Here is a 20,871-nt window from a genome sequence, read left to right on the forward strand (position 1 = left end):
CCGTCCGGTCATAAAGACCAAGAGAGCCCCGGCGAAGATAGGAGTCCGTCTGCCTCCTCTTCGTCCTCAACAAATGAGGATGTGGAGATAGTTGAAATAGAGGGTTCTGATGACGACGAGAATCAAGCACTGGAGTCCGTTGTAGGTGCTGATGGACTAAGGCAGTTCATCATGTTGCCAGAGTGGACAGTGCATAGGTTCACATCCGTCATCAGGGAGAGACATTTCAGCACTCTTAGAACCAACTTCCAAATCCCGAACTACGTTTCCATCCGTCTACCCTATGTGTTGGAGAAGTGTTACTATGAAGGTGTAGAAGGTGTCGGAGTATACGAGCAGGCGTTGAAGGCAGGACTTCAGTTCCCGCTCTCTACACTTCATAGGGAACTTTTGCACTATCTAGGGTTGTCCGTCACACAGATATCTCCTAACGCCTGGAGGGTCTTCATAGCCATGGAGATTCTTTATGGTGCAATGTCGAATGGAGAAAGGAGACTGACGGTCCGTGAATTTCTTCACTGTTACCGTCCAGACGAGATTTCTGGGTCAAGGGGGATGTATAGTTTTGCTAGTCGGAGCCCCTTGTTGAAGGTGATCTTTGAGACCCCAGACTCAAATAGAGACTGGAAGAGTCGTTACTTCTTCCTGGAGGGTGACAGATGGATGAACCGTCCAGGGGAGACGGAGTACCTGCCCGTTGACACAACCTGGGCAGTGATAAATCAATCGTGTATGCACCCGTCTTAATTTTGCAATGCTTTTCATATCCATCCCTTTTTATGTGTATATCTTAATCGTCTTTCTCTGCAGGTAGACAGCGCCCGCAAGTTAGCCTCGAGGAATTTAGTTTCCTTGAAAAGGTTTGCAGAAAAACTAAGCCGGAGGAAAGGACCTGGGCTAAATTGGTGAATCCGAAGACCATTCATTGGTACTGTGACGGTCCTGAGCCCACCCAAGAGGCTATTAGATACGACGAAAGAATACACAAACGTTAGTCTGTCAACTTTTACTCTTGAAATTAGCCTTCAATTTGAGAAAACATCGTCATCCGTCTTGTATTGCAGAAATGGACGACGCAAAGAGAAGGGCAATGATAAAATCGCTAGCCGTCGAGCAAAAGAAGACGGGTGAGATTGTGGTTCCCAAGGTGCCGGGGTCGTCGGCTAAGAGGAAGCAGCCGCCAAAGTCTGACCGTCCATACAAGCAGCCGAAGGTTCCATTGGAACCCGTTGTGGGCTTGATGGCTGAGGGTGCTAAGACCGTCACCCCAGCTAAACATGGATCCGGTAAGGGCTTAATGCAGGCCCCACTCGTCAGCGAGGAGAAGCCCCCTCCCCTTCTCCGTGACGACTCGAAGTTTGCTTTGGAGAAGCTTTCGTCGATAATTTCCGCAGAGGATTACGAGGATCTGGGGAATCATTCGACGGAGGCAATGGGGGAGACGGGGTTATTTGCCGTTGCACAAGTAACCTTTTTTATCCGTCATTGTATGTCCGTCCACTCTTCTTAGTTTTCTATTTAACACCCTTTTAATTTTTTTTATTTCAGTCCTTGGTTATGATGAAGGGCTTGATGGACCGCTGCCTCAACCGTGAAGCGGCTCTGGAACGTGTACGGTCAAAGGCTGAGCAGAAGGAGGAGGAGCTTAGCCAACTGCATAAGTGGAAATCCATAATGGAGAACAAGTTCGACCTGTCTGAGAAGACCAGGAAAGAGTTTGAACAGAGGACGGAGGAAGCTGGGAAGGCCTTGAAGGGTAAAGAAGATGAGGTAAAGGATTTGAAGAAGAAACTCCGTCAGGCCAGGGAGGATGCCGTCAATGAGTATCGCGACTCTGAGGCTTTGTTGAAGGAGCTGGGGGGATCGTTCCTTCAAGGTTTTGACGATGCACTCTGTCAGATAAAAAAGGCCTACCCAGATCTGGACGTGTCCATGATAACCGTTAGTGATCAAGATCAGACATCTGCTCTGCCCGTCGCTTCAGAAAATACGGACGACCTTTTTGGGGAAGATGTTGTTCAGGGCGACGGAGAGTTTGCTCCGTCGAAGGATGTCCAAGTTGCTGGGCCGAAGAAAGTAGATTAATTTTCATGTAACTTACATTTAGGACGATCCGTCCCCTTTTGGCTTATATATTTATTTTGAGAACAGTCCATCCTCTTTTTATTGTATTAAACGTTTGCCTTCTCGGCTTTTTGTTAGCTTATTAATGCTATGCTTTCTATTGTCGTATGGAACCCGTCCACATTGCAGATTTATTATTTTTAGTGTTTGATTGATCTGTTCAATTGGATGATATATTATCCGACCACGTGGATGGTCCGTCAACATTTAAACATCCCGTTATCTGCCCATTTTTTGGACTTATGATCTTTGTTTGCCATTTTAGGAGATCCGTCCATTTTGGATTTCAAATTGTCATCCGTGTGGGATGGCTCGTCTGATCGGACTATATTCGTCACCCCTGGGGGGCGATTCGTCCAACCTTCGAACTTATTTCATCCGTCCGTTTTGGACTGCATTCGTCACCTTTGTAGGGCGAGCCGTCCACTTTGTGGACTTACTTTTGTTTGTCCCGTGGGACTTCGAGTGGTCAGCCTTGTAGGATAACCGTCCACCTAGTGGACTTTAAGCCGTCACCCTTTGGGTGATCCGTCCACCTTATGGACTCCACTTTGTATCCGTCCACCTTGTGGACTTAAAGATGATCGTCCACCTCGTGGACTTTAAGCCGTCACCCTTTGTGGGTGATCCGTCCATTTTGTGGACTTTATTTTGTATTCGCCCATCTTGTGGACTTTAAAGTGAACATCCTTGTATGATAACCGTCCACCTCGAGGACTTTAAGCCGTCACCCTTTGGGTGATCCGTCCACCTTGTGGACTCCACTTTGTATCCGTCCACCTTGTGGACTTAAAGATGATCGTCTACCTCGTGGACTTTAAGCCGTCACCCTTTGTGGGTGATCCGTCCATTTTTTGGACTTTATTTTGTATTCGTCCATCTTGTGGACTTTAAAGTGGACATCCTTGTAGGATAACCGTCCACCTCGAGGACTTTAAGCCGTCACCCTTTGGGTGATCCGTCCACCTTGTGGACTCCACTTTGTATCCGTCCACTTTGTGGACTTAAAGTGAACATCCTTGTAGGAGGTTGTCATCCCTGTGGGATGCTCCGTCCATCTTGTGGACTTCATTTTGTATTCGTCCGTCTCGTGGACTTTTATCTAGCTTTCGTTAACTTTGTGGACAATTGTAATGACATCCAAGTAGAAGATCATAATTGTATCTGATTATAGAGATGCGTAAAGGAAAAGTGCCTGCCCCCTTGGGCTTAAAAAAGGCACGACAAGATTGTAGCAAAAGAAAAACAGTTAAAAGAAAAACTTATAAAAAACTTAAGAAGCCAAAAAGAAAATTGGTTGCCGTTCGCCGTGTTACTATCACTGGTAGTATTTTCTCAAATGCTCGGCATTCCATGAATGCGGTATCTTCTCTCCATCTGTTGTCTCCAGGTGGTATGTTCCTTTTCTTTTTCATGCCGTGACTCTATAAGGTCCTTCCCAGTTGGGGCCGAGTTTTCCCTGTGTAGGGTCTCTAGTTGCACCTATGACCCTCCTGAGTACGAGGTCTCCTACTTGGAAGTTTCTGTGTCGGACCCGGGAGTTGTAATGTCTGGCCATGCCATCCTGGTATCTAGCGATCCTTTGCTCCGCCACCGACCTTACCTTATCTATCAGGTCCAGCTGTAGCCTCATAGATTCGTCGTTCCTGCTTTCGTCATGGTTGTGAACCCTGTAACTTGTGAGCCCAACTTCTGCTGGGATAACCGCCTCGCTCCCGTATGTCAGTCGGAATGGCGTCTCTCCTGTTGGAGTCCTCGCCGTTGTCCTGTATGCCCACAGTATGCTCGGCAATTCTTCGGGCCATATGCTCTTTGCCCCCTCGAGCCGAGTCTTGATAATCTTTAACAGGGATCGGTTCGTGACTTCAACCTGGCCATTAGCCTGAGGATAGGCGGGTAATGAGTAATGGTTTTTTATTCCTAGCTGTGTGCAGAAATCCCGGAAGTGGCCGTTGTCGAACTACCTCCCGTTATCTGAGACAAGGACTCTAGGAATACCAAACCTACATACGATGCACCGCCAGACAAAACTTCTAATGTTATTTTCTGTAATGGTGGCCAAGGCTTCCGCTTCTACCCATTTTGTGAAGTAGTCAATACCCACTACCAAGAACTTTAGCTGCCTTACCGCCGTTGGGAAAGGTCCCATGATATCTAGTCCCCACTGAGCGAACGACCATGAAGTCGTTATAGGGGTCAGCTCCTCAGCTGGCTGTCCGATAAAATTGCTGAACCTCTGGCATTTGTCGCAGCTTTTAACGTAAGACTCGGCATCCTTCTGCATGGTTGGCCAGTAATACCCAGCTCGTACCAGTTTGTGCACCAACGACCGCGATCCAGAATGGTTCCCGCATATCCCTTCGTGTACTTCCCTCATTACGTAGTCTGCCTCTTCAACCCCGAGGCATCTTAGATAAGGGCGGGAGAAACCTCTCTTGTAAAGAATGTCTTTTATCAAGACGAACCTTGCCGCTTGGACTTTTAGCTTTCTCGCTGCCTCCTTCTCTTCTGGCAGTAACCCGTCCTTCAAGTATGAAGTTATTTGTGTAGTCCAGTTTCTTTCGGAGCGTATCTCCTGCATGTTGTCGGGGTCTATTAGTGGAAAGAGTTGAACAAAGGAAAGTACATTACCCGGTGTCATCATATGTTCTGCTGAAGCGGCTTTGGCTAGCCGATCGGCGAGCTCATTTTCTCCCCTGGGGATTTGGACGACCATCGCTTTTAGCCCGTTGACTCTCGCCCTTACTTGATCAAGATATCTCTTCAACCTTTCCCCCTTGCATTCATAATCTCCGTTTACTTGATTGGTCATGACTTGAGAGTCGCAATAAACGACCACACTTTCAGCTTCGGCGGCTTTGGCTAGGTCGAGTCCTGCCGCCACCGCTTCGTATTCTGCTTCATTGTTGGTGATGGGGAAGTCGAGACGGACCATACATTCGATCTTGTCTCCTTCAGGTGACAGCAATACTATGCCGGCCCCTCCAATTAGCCTATTGGATGATTCGTCGGTGTAGATGCTCCACTGGGGGGGTTCTTCTGCCCCCTTGTCCTCGTCACGCGTAAACTCTGCTATGAAGTCGGCTACAGCTTGTCCTTTAATGGCCACACATGGACGGTACTTGATATCAAACTCACTCAATTCTATTGCCCACAGCGTCAGTCGACCTGCGGCTTCAGGATTACTCAGTGCCCTTCGCAAGGGCTTGTCGGTCATTACGTTCACGGTATGGGCTTGAAAGTAGGGTTTGAGCTTGCGAGCCGCCGTGACCAATGCAAAAGCGAGTTTCTCCATAGGTTGGTATCTTTCTTCGGCACCGCGGAGCGCCCGGCTGGCGTAGTATACAGGCTTCTGTGCATTATCCTCTTCTCTAATTAAGGCCGCGCTGATGGCGACAGAGGAGACAGCCAAGTAGAGGAAAAGTTCTTCACTAGGTTGCGAGGGACTCAATAGGGGTGGTGAAGATAGGTATGCCTTTAATTCCTCGAACGCTCGCTGACACTCGTCCTTCCACTCGAAGGATTTCTTTAATGTGCGAAAGAAGGGCAAGCACTTGTCCGTGGCTCTCGACACGAATCTATTTAATGCCGCTATCTTGCCGTTAAGGCTTTGTATCTCCTTCACATTTCGCGAGGGGGCCATCTCTACTATGGCTCGGATTTTGTCCGAGTTAGCCTCAATCCCCCTCTGGGATACCATGAACCCTAGGAATTTGCCTGCCGTTACGCCGAATGCGCACTTTCCCGGATTGAGTTTCATGTTGTAGGATCGAAGCGTACCGAATGTTTCCTTAAGATCTTCCAGGTGGTCTTCCTCCTTCCGACTCTTCACCAGCATGTCGTCGACATAGACTTGGACATTCCTCCCGATTTGCTGCGCGAACATCTTGTTCATTAGCCTTTGGTATGTTGCCCCCGCATTCTTCAGGCCGAATGGCATTACTTTGTAACAGAATAGTCCTTGGCTGGTTACGAACGAAGTCTTCTCCTGATCAGCCTCGTGCATGCGGATCTGGTTGTAACCTGAGAAAGCGTCCATGAAGCTTAGTAATTGGTGTTGAGCCGTCGAGTCTACTAGGACGTCGACTCTTGGAAGGGGATAGCTATCTTTAGGGCACGCTTTGTTAAGATCGGTGAAATCCACGCACATCCGCCACTTGCCGCTCGCTTTCTTCACCATTACCACATTCGCCTGTCAATCGGGATAGTAGACTTCCCTGATGAAGCTTGCCTCTTGGAGTTTGCGGACCTCTTCCGCTATTGCTTGGTCTCGTTCCGGTGCGAACACTCTCTTCTTTTGTCGGACGGGTGGAAATGAGGGCAATACATTCAATTTGTGTACCATGACCGAGGGATCGATTCCCGGCATATCGTCATGGCTCCAAGCGAACACATCCTTATTGCTCCTCAAGAAAGCTACGAGCTCTTGACGGATTGCGGGTTTGGCAAGCGTTCCGATCTTGGTTGTTCTGTCCGGATTGGAACTGTCAAGAGTTATTTCCTCCAGCTTCTCTGTGGGTTCTGCCATCGTTCGGTGCTCTTCTATGTTCAAGGCCTGGATTTGGTCTTGCATCTCCATCATAGCTACGTAGCATTCTCGTGCGGCAACTTGACTTCCGCGTAGCTCTCCTACCTCATACTCCGTTGGGAACTTGATCATTAGGTGGTAAGTTGATGTTACCGCCTTCCACGAGTTGAGCGTAGGTCGTCCAAGAATAGCATTGTAGGCGGACGAGCAATCGACCACCAAGAATGTCACGTTCCTGGTGATTTGTTGGGGGTAATCTCCTACTGTCACCGGTAACGTTACCGAGCCCAAAGGGAATACCCTACTCCCTCCGAAACCAACGAGCGGGGCGTTCGTCGGTATTAGTTGCTCCCTATCAATTCTCATTTGCTGGAATGCCGGATAGTACAAGATATCGGCCGAGCTGCCGTTGTCGATCAACACTCGGTGCACGTTGTAGTCTCCTGTCCGCATGCTGACGACGAGGGCATCGTCGTGTGGATGGTGTAGGCGCCGTGCATCCTCTTCCGAGAACCCAACAACAGGGCTTTCTCTTTTTGCTATCTTTGGCACTGTGCCCGCCAACTGGACATTCTGTACCATCCGAAGGTATGTTTTGCGAGCCTTTTTTGACGATCCGGCCGCAGCAGTTCCTCCGATTATCATTCTTATGTCCCTCAATGGGGGTCTTGATCGCTCGTCTTCTCGGCGGGGGTGTTGTTCTTGTGGGGGTTGATCCGTTCTCCCCTTGTTGACGAACTTCTGCAGCTTCCCTTGTCGGATAAGGGCTTCGATTTGTTGCTTCAAGTCGTAGCAATCGGCCGTGTCGTGGCCGTGGTCACGATGGAAGCGGCAATATTTGTCTCTGGACCTTTTGCTGGGATCACTCTTCAGCTTTCTTGGGAACGTCAGGGACCCTTCGTCCTTAATCTGCATTAGGACTTGGTCTATCGGCGCGGTTAACGGGGTGAAACTTGTGAACCTTCCGCCCGTGGGTTTTGGACGTCTGTCCTCCCTTCGGTCTCCCATCCTTCCTTTCTTCCGCCCCTGGTCCTGTCGGGGATCCTCTTGTCTGTCTCTTTTCTTGGGTCTATCTTCTCGGGCTAATAGCGCGTCTTCAGCGTTCATATATTTGGTGGCCCTGTAAAGCACCTCCGACATGGTCTTGGGGTCGTTTTTGTATAGGGAGAACAAAAATTTACCCCCCTTCAGCCCATTCGTGAATGCTGCTACCAATATCTTGTCGTCGGCTTCGTCGATCGAGAGCGCTTCCTTATTGAAGCATGATATGTAGGCCCGCAACGTCTCCTCCTCTCGCTGCTTGATATTCATTAAACAAGCCGTGGATTTTCTATACCGATGTCCTCCGATGAAGTGCGTAGTAAATTGAGCACTTAGTTCCTTGAAGGTGCTGATGGAGTTGGGTGCTAGCCGGCTGAACCAAATCCTTGCTGCGCCTTTTAGGGTTGTAGAAAAGGCCCTGCACATAATCGCGTCTGCCACTCCCTGAAGGTGCATCAAGGTCTTGAAGGTCTCTAGGTGATCTAGAAGGTCCTTAGGTGATCTAGAAGGTCCTTGACTCCGTCATAACTATCCATATTTGGCATGCGGAACTTATTCGATACGGGGAAGGAGTTGACGGTTGTCGTGAATGGCGAGTCAGTCCGGTTGACAAGGTCGTCAAGATCACTTGACACTCGCCCCTTGAGAGCGTTCATCATTACATCCATCTGTTCCTTAATCGCCTGCATCTCCGCGATGATGGATTGTGGAGCCGTATCCGTCAAGGAAGGGATGCTAATGTCCCGTCGCACTGGTCTGCTTGGGGCGTTACTCTCCTGTGGTCCGTCCTGATTTTTCCTTTCAGCGCTGGTCCCTTCTTGATCCGCTCCTTGGTTATTGAACGCCGCATTCTTTTGGTTCAACTGCTCTTCTAGGTCGTGGTTTTGTTTAGTGAGGCGCTCCACGGCTGTGGCGAGCGTCTTGACCTGTTTCTCAAGGGCAGTCGTAGGGGCTTCTTCTTGAACGTCATTCGTGGTTGCCATTGAGCGAGTGAGTACCATGTAACTCTTTTGTCTAGGAAGCGATGAAGTGCTACACGTTTCCCACAGACGGCGCCAACTGATGACGTTGAAAATTGTCACCAATAGGTCACACCGTACTCGCGACTCAAAGCGAACCTGCACAACAAGAACGATCGAAAGAAAACCTTTAGAGAGTACCGGTGTGGTGCCGGCCAAACACTCTCCGAAGGTCAAGTCAGAATTCGTCTCTTCACTTCTAGAGCGCTAGAGAGGGTCAATTAATCGTACCTCGATTTGCGAAAATGTTAGTCCTTTTATAGTGGTGGAGAGTTGGCTTTTCTTCTTGATCTCCAAATCTTTTCCATGTGGGACTCTAATACAAATTCTCCAAAGTGTGGTGAGCAAGGATTTCCCTTTTTTGATCTTAGGGTTTTTCTAGGCGATGGAGATTTCGGATCATGGGCCCTCACTATGTCTGTCAGCGATGGGCCTTCAAAGCGCGTGGGACTATCTTTACACAGGCCCAACAGTTCCAATCCGTCAGGCCCATTAAGGTAGGCCCATCAGGCTCTATATTTTATCATCTTCAAATATGAATTCTATTACCTTCTCAAAACAAAAAACATATCAATTCTATTATATATATATATATTTTCTGAGAATATTAAATAGTTAAACATACACTTTTTGTCTTTATATTTTGAACCGATTTCTATTTTGATTTTTAAAATAATTTTGCTTCTAATGTAGTTCCTACAAAAATAATTCTAATTTGGTCCTTATTGTCAATCCACTAACAAAAAAGTCATACGGGCAAATGAAATGCACTGTTAATGTTAGATGCTGATGTGTCCATTAAAATAATATTTTATAATTATTTGACATATTTAAAAAAAAAGTTATTTCAGTTCTATTTTGGGCTTTAAAATTATTTGAACTGATTTCTATTTTGATCTTTAAAATAATTTTGCTGCTAATGTAGTCCCTAAAAAAAAATTTTATTTTGGTTCTTACCGTCACTCCACTAACAAAAAAGGTCATACATTACAAATGAAATGCACTGTTAGTGTCAGATGCTAATGTGTTCATTAAAATAATATTTAAAAATTTATTTGGCACAACAAGGTTTTAATTTTAAAAAAAAAGTCATGTCAAAAAATTTAAACAAAGAAAATAAAATTAAAAAAAAAACATTTAATTAAAAACATTTTTTACTTTTCATTATTATTATTATTATTTTTTGGTAAGAAACTTGTTCTTAATGATCTTCCCCAGATCAAAACATACACTTGTTGCGTTCTTCTTTTCTATTGTTGCTCTTTTCCTTTTCTTTTATATTTTGACATTTAAATAACATTCCAGATAATGTCAGATTAATTTCACATATTAATATGAATTTCGAGTAAAGTAAGTTGTCCATGTTTCGTGAATTTTTGAAGCACTTAAGGCGATAGAAGTGAGAAATCAGAGTTGTGACTCAAACTGAATTAGTTCTAGTTTTCCATTTGGTGGGAAATTTTTAAAGCAACCAAAGAAACTCCAAAAAAAAAAAAAAAACTGTCATTTTCTACTCACCCAAAACCCCATCACAACAAACAAAAATATTCACAATAAACTTCAACAAATAAGAACACCCAGCAACAAAGAATACCATTGGTAGAAAGAAAATAACCTTAATCTGTACCAAATTCCCAAAACCCACATACATAGCCGAAGCCCACATCCAAGTTGTTTTTGAGATTAACCCAAATCTGAACCATTTTGAAGCCAATCAACCATTATTCCCTTGAAACCCCAAAAATCAAAATAAAGATAATTTGTAGACCAAAGAGCTTCAGCCTTCAGCTCTACACCCTCCACCGCCGCATCATCTTCCTCATCCATCTGGCCAGTCCTCCACCTCCGTCACGAGGCAGATCAGCCTTTTATTGATTTGGATCTTGACTCTTGACTTGCAGATCGGCCTTGTACTGATTCGGTTGCTGCCACGGCATGGCTGGCGGCAGCCCAATGCGAAACCAGTGAAGTTGAAATGGGTTCAAAGTGGCGCTTTGGTTGAAGATTAACGGAATGAGGGTGGTGATTTGAGAAGTGTGGTGGTCGGGTTATGGGTTTCAAAGTGAGTTTGGTGATTGACAAAGTGTGGGTTGTGGCTTCTGGGATTTGATGATTTTCTAGTTTTGAACTTTCTGGGCTTGTGGCTTTGGGATTTGATGATTTTGCTGGGGTTTGAGAAAATGAGGACTTTGAGATTTATGATTTTGTTTTTGAGCTGAATTTTTTGGGTTTTTTGTGTTTGTTTCTCAATAAACAGATAATATAGTTAAGGGTAAATTCCACAAACCTACCCTGAGGTTTGTGGAAATACCAATGAGGTCCATGACATTCTAAAACTTACCAATTTAGTCCTTAAAAGACAATTTTGTCCTAGCTTTCTTTCTTTTTCTCTAATCTGTCTCTGCTCCTCTCGCCTTCTCTCTTCTCTTTCTCTATCTCTCAGATCTCTCTCTCAAAAATCACTGTTTGGCTCCTTTCCAATACTTGTCCCGCCATTCCTTTCTTTTCTTATAAATTCTTTTTTTACTCTTTTAAAACCAACACAAAATTATTCAACACCAAAACCCCATCTCTAATCTAACCCAGAAACATACCCTATAAAACCAACAAAATTCAACACATTTACACAAACCATTCACCACCAAAAACTCATTTTTAATCAAACCCAGAAACCTACTCTACAAACCAACAGAAATCAACACATTTAAACAAAACATTCACCACCAAGAACCCATTTTTAAATCAAACCCAGAAACATCCACTAACTTTTCAAGAAACCAATACATATACACATGATAAAATTACTGAACAATCATCCATAAAATTGTAAGATTTATTTATGTCAGCTCAGACAAAAAAAAAAAAAAAATTCTCTTTCTATTCGGTGAGGTCCGATTCGGAGATTGTGGATCGAGCATATTCGGCGATTCAGCATGCGATGTCTCGGCTTGAGGATAAGTTTCAGCATGTTTTGATTCAGAACACCGTTCCTCTTGACGCTGAGAGACTGTACGGCTCGATTCGCTGGAGTAGCCTTTCGTTCCCGGTCAACGATGCCAAAATTATTGCCGGAGAAGATGGTATGAGTGTGGTGGTCAGTGACTTTTCTAGTGGCTGTGGGTGATATGGGTTTGTTGGGCGGTGGGTTTTGAGAGAGATTTGAGAAAGAAAGAGAGAAGAGAGAAGGGGAGAGGAACGGAGAGAGAGAGAAGCAAGATGAGGAAGATTGGTATTATCACTGAAGGGTAGGGATAAAATTGTCTTTTAAGGACTAAATTGGTAGGTTTTAAAATATTGTGGACCTCATTGGTATTTCCACAAACCTCAGGGTAGGTTTGTGGAATTTACCCTATAGTTAAAGTTGTTATGACTTTAACTAATGTATGCATAGTACCGAAATTATATGTAATATAGTTTAAGTTGTTATGAATGTAAAGTGGTAGACACTTTTTTGGCATGCAGTGTAACCTCTAAAACTCAATCAAGATTGCCACCTCCTCTTGCCAATCAAGTTTGTCATCGTCTTATGCCAATTAAATAGTTTGGCACTATCAAGAATGCTTCAAATAACATATATAAATGTGTGTGTTCAATTATGATAGGGAGAGATAGAGATATCCAAAAACTATAATGTAATGTAGATGACCACTTGAATAAAGAAGTTTTATCTATATTATATTATCTCTAGATTTCTTTATTTTGTCTTGATATTTCTTTTACAAGTATAAGGATATTTCGAGTGTAATACGTTATAAGTTTATATAAAATTTGTAAAGTTGTGATTTTTAACTATGTTTTATTGGCTTTAATTCCATGTCAAATTTGATTGTATTCTGCATTTAAAATTCTTCTCCATCTAAACAGAATAGTTATGATTACTACATAATCATTCATTTTGAACTCTTTCCTTTTCTGTTTTTTTGGAGGTGATTTTGTAGATTTGCGTGCCAATATTGCCTATCATGGACCAAGAACCCACAATATACACTGTGGATTAGGTTTGGATCAAATACCCCTTTTCCACAAGTCTGCAGACCATGCTAAGATTATTGCTTACATTTTTTTATACGATTATTTTTAATTTCTAATTTTGAAATTTAAAATTAATTTACTTTTAAACTAAATTCTTTTTCTTTATACTATCCATTGTTATATTGTAAATAAATAAATTAATGTTGTAAACATTATTGTTCTTTGCTATAATTGAGATACAAAATTTAATTGTTCTATAAAATGAATGGATGTACTACATTACCCAGATTAATTTTAATGTATTCTACTTCATTGCTATGTCAAGTTGATGGTATTTTAAATATGTATAATGTTCCCACGCATTATACAGGTTAAATGCTAGTATATATAAAATCAAAACCTTTGACTTTTAATAGATTTTTTCACAATTTTACACGTCAGCATTTTTTAAAAAAAAATTTGAATCCAATTTATTTATTTTTTTTCTATTGAATATACTAGCTTGTAACCTCATACATATGAATGGATACACTTAAATATATACAATAAGATACGTAATATAATTCTTATATATATAATTTAAATACTATTGATAATCATTTTTATATTTTATTAACTCTTTAAAAAATTTTATAAAGACATTATTAGGTATAAAATGTAAATTATTCATTTTTTTAATTATTGGTAAGCATTTTTTTTTTTTTTTACCATTCATTTATTCTAAACTCTTTGATTTTTGAACTTAATAACTCACTTGGATAAATATTTATTATCTAGTCCCATATTTAATTCTAAAATTAAAAAATAAAACACTTTAAGAATGAATAATTTAGGAGACATATCCTAAAATTGGAGAAATTATAAGGTTTTCATAGTGGACAAGTGATGTGATCCATCATTCCATTAAAAGACTTCCACTTATATTTTGGTAACAACGGGTAGAGATCAAAGCAGTAGGGCTATTGATTTTTCTTAGTGTCCTTTTGTTTTTCAATGCTATGTTTAGGATGTAATATAATTGGGTTCAGTCAGAGAGTTCTAGTGCAGTAAATCTAAATGTTTATATCTTAAATAATACCTTCAGTTTATTATTAAAAAACATTAACATTAACAATACAACAAAGGGAAAACCTCGGAAACAAGAAAAAACAAGAAAATATTAAAAGTAACTTTAAAAAAAGAAGACCAAATTGAGAGAGAGTCTAAAGACAAGCGAAGTAACAGATCCTAAGCTTAAGGAGAATAGCAGGGTACATTAGCCTTTTGATAAAAGCACTTCACTCACCAAATTTTTTAAGTTAATGGATGAGGAACCAAGTGGACCTGTGGCCTCTTCAGCCAATTTTTTCCACTCCATGGCCTTTTTCTTCATTTTCTTTCCCTTATCTCCTTCCAACAATTCTCTTACCATCTTTTCTACTTCCTCTCTTTTGACATCAAAGTCAATTTCCATGCCGATGGCCCATTCATTGCAAGTATACTTGCAATTTGTTTGCTGATCTGAAAAGAATGGTAAGCAAAGCATTGGCACTCCTGCGCATACACTTTCAATGGTTGAATTCCAGCCGCTATGTGTCAAGAACCCTCCAATTGAGGGGTGGTTTAGCACTTCCTCTTGAGGGCACCAACTAGTTATTAGACCTCTTTCTTTAATTTCCTCCTGAAATTCAGGTGACAAAATCGTTGATCCGCCTTCAACTAAGTCAGGCCTAATTATCCACAAAAATGAGTGGTTACTATTTACAAGTCCCCAACCAATCTCAACTAATTGTGATGGTGTCATGACAACCATGCTACCAAAACTCACATATATCACAGAGTTGGGTGTCTTTGAATTAAGCCAATTGAGGCACTCGGTTTCTTCCTTCCATAAACCATACCCAATTGATTCCAAATGATCATTGGATAAGTGATTGAGTAGTGGTTCTAGAGGGCCAATAGCATATACATGAGGAAACATGGTAGAGAGAGCATGCAAAACTTCTTGTTCTAACTCATCAAATGTGTGAACAATAATCCCTGAAGCACTAGGAGCTCTCTCTGCTACATCAACCACATATCTAAAAACAATTTCATTTGGATCAATGGTTCGTACAAAGCTTGGAAGATCCCTCAAACGTATATCTCTCATACCAGGAATCCAGTCTATAATTGTGTCAAGATACCCATTTGTTAGATCACTCTCATCTGCAAAGACAAAAAAGTTTTCAGCATACAATGATTAATTACAATAAAATAATGCAAGATTTAAATTGGATTTTGCACTTTTTGTTACACCTTTAAGAGGTATGATGCCTTTGTCCTTGAGAGAAGGAAGCTGCAGAGCACCCATTACGCTGCAAGCAGAGATAGGGAAGAAGAACACAACAGGGATTTTGAATTCTTGAGCAGCAATAATTGTAAACACCATGCCAGCATCTGAAACAATACAAGTAACTGGAGGATTATCTGAAGTTGAGCTGTTGAGTTTTACAAGGAGGTTAGAAAATGGAGCAAAGAAGTTGTTCATAATGGATTCACAAAGAGAAGGGATATCTTGGGAGGCGTTGATATCTGACGGAGGAAGGCCATCGGGGATGGTTTCGAATCGAAAGTCAGACAAGCCATCTAAGGAGCTGAGACCTCTGGATTTCATAAAACGTTGGTGGATGAACTCAGTGTTCACAAAGGTTATGTGAAACCCTTCATGGTGGAGAAGCTTTGAAAGCTTTAGCATTGCCTTCATGTGACTTTGAGCTGGGCATGGAATACAAACTGCATGAGGCTTATATGCTACTTGTGTCTTTGAATCCATTTCCTTCGTTCTGTAGTGTGGATGTGAATGCAAAATACATATGCCTAGTCTTGTAATATATACATTCTCTTCCTTGGACGCCAAACATATGAGAAATATCCAGCTGTTGCTCTTTGACTCTTCTCTTCCTTCCTTGGACGCCAAACATGTGAGACTCTTTGACTCTTTCAAATAATGGACATCTTTTTCTCTTTTTGCTTAATAAAGAATGACTCCTAACAATAGTTTGTCACATAAGCGTATATGCCCATTCATTATATCTTATAATATACTCTCTCTTCCTTTGGTTTGCTTGACAAGTGACAAGTCACTGACAACCCACGTGAGCATCATTCAAAAATTCAAACTCTACCTCTTTTGTTTTTTTAATATAACATTATAACTATTTAATATTGTTTGTCACATAAGAGCATCCGCACCTGGGCATGGATATGCCAAATGTAAGATGGGTTTAGCATAAAAACCCCAAAAACACCCAGCATTTGGACTTGTAAACATTCAGAATTGTAAAAATTTTTACAATTGTGCTACAGTAGAATCTTATTAGTAAGATGCTACTGTAGCACAATCTTATTTCTAAAAATTATTTTTTAATTGTCTCTCTCCTCTCTCTCTCTCTCATTATTTCCTTTTCTTTTCTCTATCTTCCTTCTCTCTCATTCAGCTTTCCTCTCTTCAGACTCAATCCCATAGCCACCACACCATGGCCTGACCCACTGTCACCGGCCATGGCAAGCCACCACCTAGTCATTATTTCTCTTCTCCCTCTCATTGCGGATCAGTGTGGTGGTGTGGAGATCGGCGTTTGGGGTTTGGCGCAGTGATCGGTGTTTGGGTGTGGTGTGGAGATCGGCGTTGGGCGTAGAGATGGGCATTGGGCGTGGGATGTGGACATCGTCGTTGGGCATGGAGATCGCCGTTGGGCATGGAGGTCGTGGGATGTGGAGATTGGCGTTGGGTGTGGAGATCGGCGCAGAGATCGGTTTATGGGTTTGTTCATTTGTGGTGCGAGTTGTTCATTTATGGGTCTGATTTTGCTGGGTTTTTGTTGGTCATTTGTGGGTTTTGTTTTGGCGGTGGTGGGATGATGGCCAGTGAAGCAGGGGCATTTTGTTTGAGTTTTGTAGCCTTTTTGGACGGTGGAGGTGCTGGTGGTTTCAATGGAAGAGAGACAGAGGCCTTTTTGGACGGTGAAGGTGCTAGTGGTTTCAATGGAAGAGAGACAGAGGCCTTTTTGGACGGTGGAGGTGGTGGTTTCAGTGGAAGAGAGACGGAGGAAGAGAATTAAAAATCAAAGAGAGGAGAGAGAAGGGAGAGAATAGATATGGATTTGGGATATATTATTTTATTGGGTAGATATATTATTTTAAAGTGTAGAATAGAAAAATAAAAGTTGGAATGTTGGGTATGTTGTAAAATTGTATGGTATAATTAATAAAGTTGCTTTTTAGAATGGTAAAATAGGATAGGATGGGATTTTCGGCTGCGCGTATATGCCCATTCATTATATCTTATAATATACTCTCTCTTCCTTTTGTGTGCTTGACAAATGACAAGTCACTGACAACCCACGTGAGCATCATTCAAAAATTCAAACTCTACCTCTTTTGTTTTTTTAATATAACATTATAACTATTTAATACTTATTCAATTTGTGTGCTCTGCCCATGTATCAGAACACCACAAGTATAACGATTAAGATTATTTATTTTAGTCAAAGGTCTTGTAATTGAATTGGCACCTCCTCATGCACAAAGTGCTTGGGGGTCTAGGACGAAAAGTGTCGAGTTGCGCGGGATTAGCAACATGATGTAATTATTTCTAAAAAAAAAAAAAACTTTATTTTAGACATATTTTAGTATTATTATTTTAATACGTACATCAATATCAATTTTTTTATTTATTTATTTATAAGCATCAATATCAGTTCTATTATAAATATATATATATATATATATTTTTTTTAGATGGGTTTAAGTTACACCTGGTGTAACTCCACAAGAGTTACACATTTTTTAAGCCATAGATTTATGACAAATCCAACGGATAAAAACAAAACACCATTATCCATTACAACATTAAATACTTACCTAATTAATAGTCTCCTCATTATCTCTCTCCTCATTAAATATTTCTTGTCTCTTTTTTCTCTCCTTATTAAGTCTTTCTTTCCATTTTTTTTACAATTTCTCCAACAAATCATCCATGAATATCACTTCATTGTAGATTTATGTCTCTTTTCTCTCTCCTTGATAGTATGTTCAGAAAATTACTGAAAAAAACGAAATAAAATTTTCAAGGAGTAAGTACTATTGTATCTAAATTCCTAACAAATATTTAAAAAAAAAATGAATTACGTTCAAGGATGCCAGAAAGTGCAGAAATAAGGAGAAATAAAAAAACATTAGTAGAGAAAAATGGATGAAGACAATAAACCAAATTTTATCAGATTGTATAGATTACAATAAGATAGAAAGTAACTATCCAAATTTGATCCAATTAGAATTTGTTTGTAATTCAAATTCATCCTAATGTTTACCCTCATCGTATGACAATAGTATGGCTAGAGGCCTATAAGTTCTTACAATCTTAAATACCTTTCTCTTTATTAAACGTCTCCAGATGTAGAAGAGAGAGAAACTCAAGATAGGCCCAATTGTTTAACTCTACTACCGCTGACTTTCCATTTTATTCAGAAGAAGTTTTTTTTTTTTTTTTTTGAGAGTCTATTCAGAAGAAGTTAAATTATTCATATTTTTACAAATATTGAAATTAGTAGAATGACACTCATACAAACAAAACTTGTGTTTGGCTTCTCAAAAAAAAAAAAAAAAACAAAACAAAACTTGTGTTTACAAATTTATTATCATACCAACAGAAAGAAAAAAAAAAAAAAAAAAAAAAACCAAGCTGTTTCACAAATTTATTACTAAGAGCATAACAGGATGATATAATTGGAATACATTCAATAAAACATGGAAGCTTTTGACTTCCTTTATTTTAGTTCAAGGCAGAAGCTAAAAGAAGAAACTGCTAAACAATTTTGCAGTGTGGCCATTCAGTTCACGGCAGAAGCTTTTGACTAAGAAAGTAGAAACGTAGGAGAAATTATAAAGAAAATGGAAAGAAAGACTCAATAAGGAGAGAGAAAAAGAGACATAAGAAATATTTAAAGAGGAGAGAGATAATGAGGAGAGTATTAATTAGGTAAGTATTTAATGTCGTAATAGATATTGGTGTTTTGTTTGTATCCGTTGGATCTCTCATAAATCTACGGCTTAAAAAATGTGTAATTCTTGTGGAGTTACACCGGATGTAACTTGAACCTAACTTTTTTTTTTTTTTTCCTGAGAATATTATATAGACAAAAATACACTTTTTATTTCTATATTTTGAACTTATTTCTATTATGTTCTCTAAATGATTTTACTACTAATGTAGTCCTTAAAAAAAGAAAAAAACAATTTTATTTTAGTGTTTGTCATCAATTCACTAACAGAAAAATCATACGTGGCAAATGAAATGCACTGTTAATGTTCCTTAAAAAAGAAAATCAATTTTATTTTAGTCTTTGTCGTCAATCCACTAAAAGCATCAGCATTGGAAAATTCCAATGCTACTCTATTTTACAATTCTAAAAAGTCACTTTATTATTATATCATACCATTTTACAATACTTCCACATCCCAAACTTCTATTTTCCTCTTTTACTCATAAAAATAATATATCTACGTAATAAAATATTATATCTCAAAATTATATTTTCTCTCCCATCTCTCTCCTCTCTCTCATTTTCAGGTCTCTTTCATCTGTAACTTTTGCCGGAGCCTTCATTTCCGGCGAGGTGGTGAAATAGTCCAACAATAACCCATCAACTCAAACACCCAAAACTTCATAGATCAACCAAAAACACATCAATCAACAAAACTTACAAACAAAAAATCCTAAATTTCACAACTCGGGTTCAATAAAACCCAAAACTTCATTTGCTCCATGACGAGCTCGTACTTGCACTGCTCCGGTTGTGGATCGTGGGTCGTGGATCGCGAATTCGTGGGTCGTGGATCGCCATGTTGGTTTCGCCGTGCGGATGACGTGATATATCAGATATTGTTGTGCATATCAATATTTGGTTAAGATTAATAATTTGAAATAGATTCTCATGTTGTTGTTGCTCTATGGTTGGATACATAATTTGGATCTATGTAACTTTCTTCCTACCAGATAGTTAGATACTCTTTTATTTTTTGGTAAAAATGTCCACACCCTGCTGTTGTTGATTAGTCATAAAGTTAATTAAGCTATTTGTGTCATAGTGAGAAGAATATGTATTTTCATGTTCTATGGTTCTATCTACCAAATTACTCTCAGTTCTTGGTTTGCAAAAGTCTGATTGCAAAATTGATTAGAGCTCTTATGGAGAAGACAGTGACAATGTGCCATTTTTCCAGGGCTTTCTGCCATGGAAGCTTATGCTGCTATGCAAAGGGTTCACCCAATGAAATTTGGATTTCATTAGCATATCAAATTTTAGTTTGAGTCCGACAAAATCTTTATTCAAAATTTCCACATTTTCCCTCCTTTCAATGAGTTCATCCTTCAATTGATTGATCTCACTTTGCAAAGCCATCTCATGGGCAACATGCAAACCTTTCAGTTAAGGGTCATCAAATAGCCTATGACCCATGGGCTGGCCCAGTAGCCCGCTAGCTCACCAGGCTAATGGGCAGCCCAGCCTGGTAATATTGAAGCCCGTGGCAGCCCAGTAGCCCAATGGGACAAGCTATGGGTTGGTTTCTTTACCCATGGGCGCCCGGTGGGCCGGCCCGTTAGCCCAGCCCAGTAGCCCGACCCGTTAGCCTGACTCATTACCCAAAATTTATAACAAAATAATTTGGGGGTTGGGTGGGTGAGGGATTGTACTTTAGACATTATAAAAACTTTAAGACCACACACCTAACCACTAAATACTTGGAATGATTGTGATACAATATGCATAATAAATATATATTTTGGTATTAGTCTAGTAGTTTTGATTTTTAAAACAAAATTACTAAGATGACTGTTGCCCTACCTCTGTGCCTCTAGAAAGAAAGTCATTCTTTCCTTTGATAAATTCCAATTCTTTCCTTACAAGTTACAATTATAGAAGAAATTCCTTAAAAAAAAAAAAAAAAAGCTTACCGTTGGTTGGAAGAAATTCTTTCCTTAATGAGTTGTTATTTGATTCTTCATATATTTCCTTTAAGAATTGATATTTTATTCTTCAAATATTTCCTTTAAGAGTTGATAATTAATTCAATGTACTTATTTATTCTTATCAATAAAAGTTAATTAATATTATTTTAGTACCTTTTTAAGAGGTATGTCTTAGTATTTTTTTTTAATAGAAT

General features: G+C 40.4%; 1 protein-coding gene across 1 annotated transcript; it reads right to left on the reverse strand.

The window, feature by feature from the left end:
• Positions 1-13,749: 13,749 nt before the first annotated feature.
• LOC115976777 (7-deoxyloganetin glucosyltransferase-like) lies at positions 13,750-15,478 on the reverse strand. Its single transcript, XM_031098269.1, has 2 exons — positions 14,962-15,478; positions 13,750-14,871 (listed from the first exon to the last, which is right to left on the reverse strand). Exons 1-2 carry the CDS (start codon positions 15,476-15,478, stop codon positions 13,940-13,942), a joined length of 1,449 nt encoding a protein of 482 aa, XP_030954129.1. The 3' UTR covers positions 13,750-13,939.
• Between the last annotated feature and the right edge of the window lie 5,393 nt (positions 15,479-20,871).

Source organism: Quercus lobata, chromosome 2 (assembly GCF_001633185.2).
Source record: "Quercus lobata isolate SW786 chromosome 2, ValleyOak3.0 Primary Assembly, whole genome shotgun sequence".
NCBI lineage: Eukaryota > Viridiplantae > Streptophyta > Magnoliopsida > Fagales > Fagaceae > Quercus > Quercus lobata.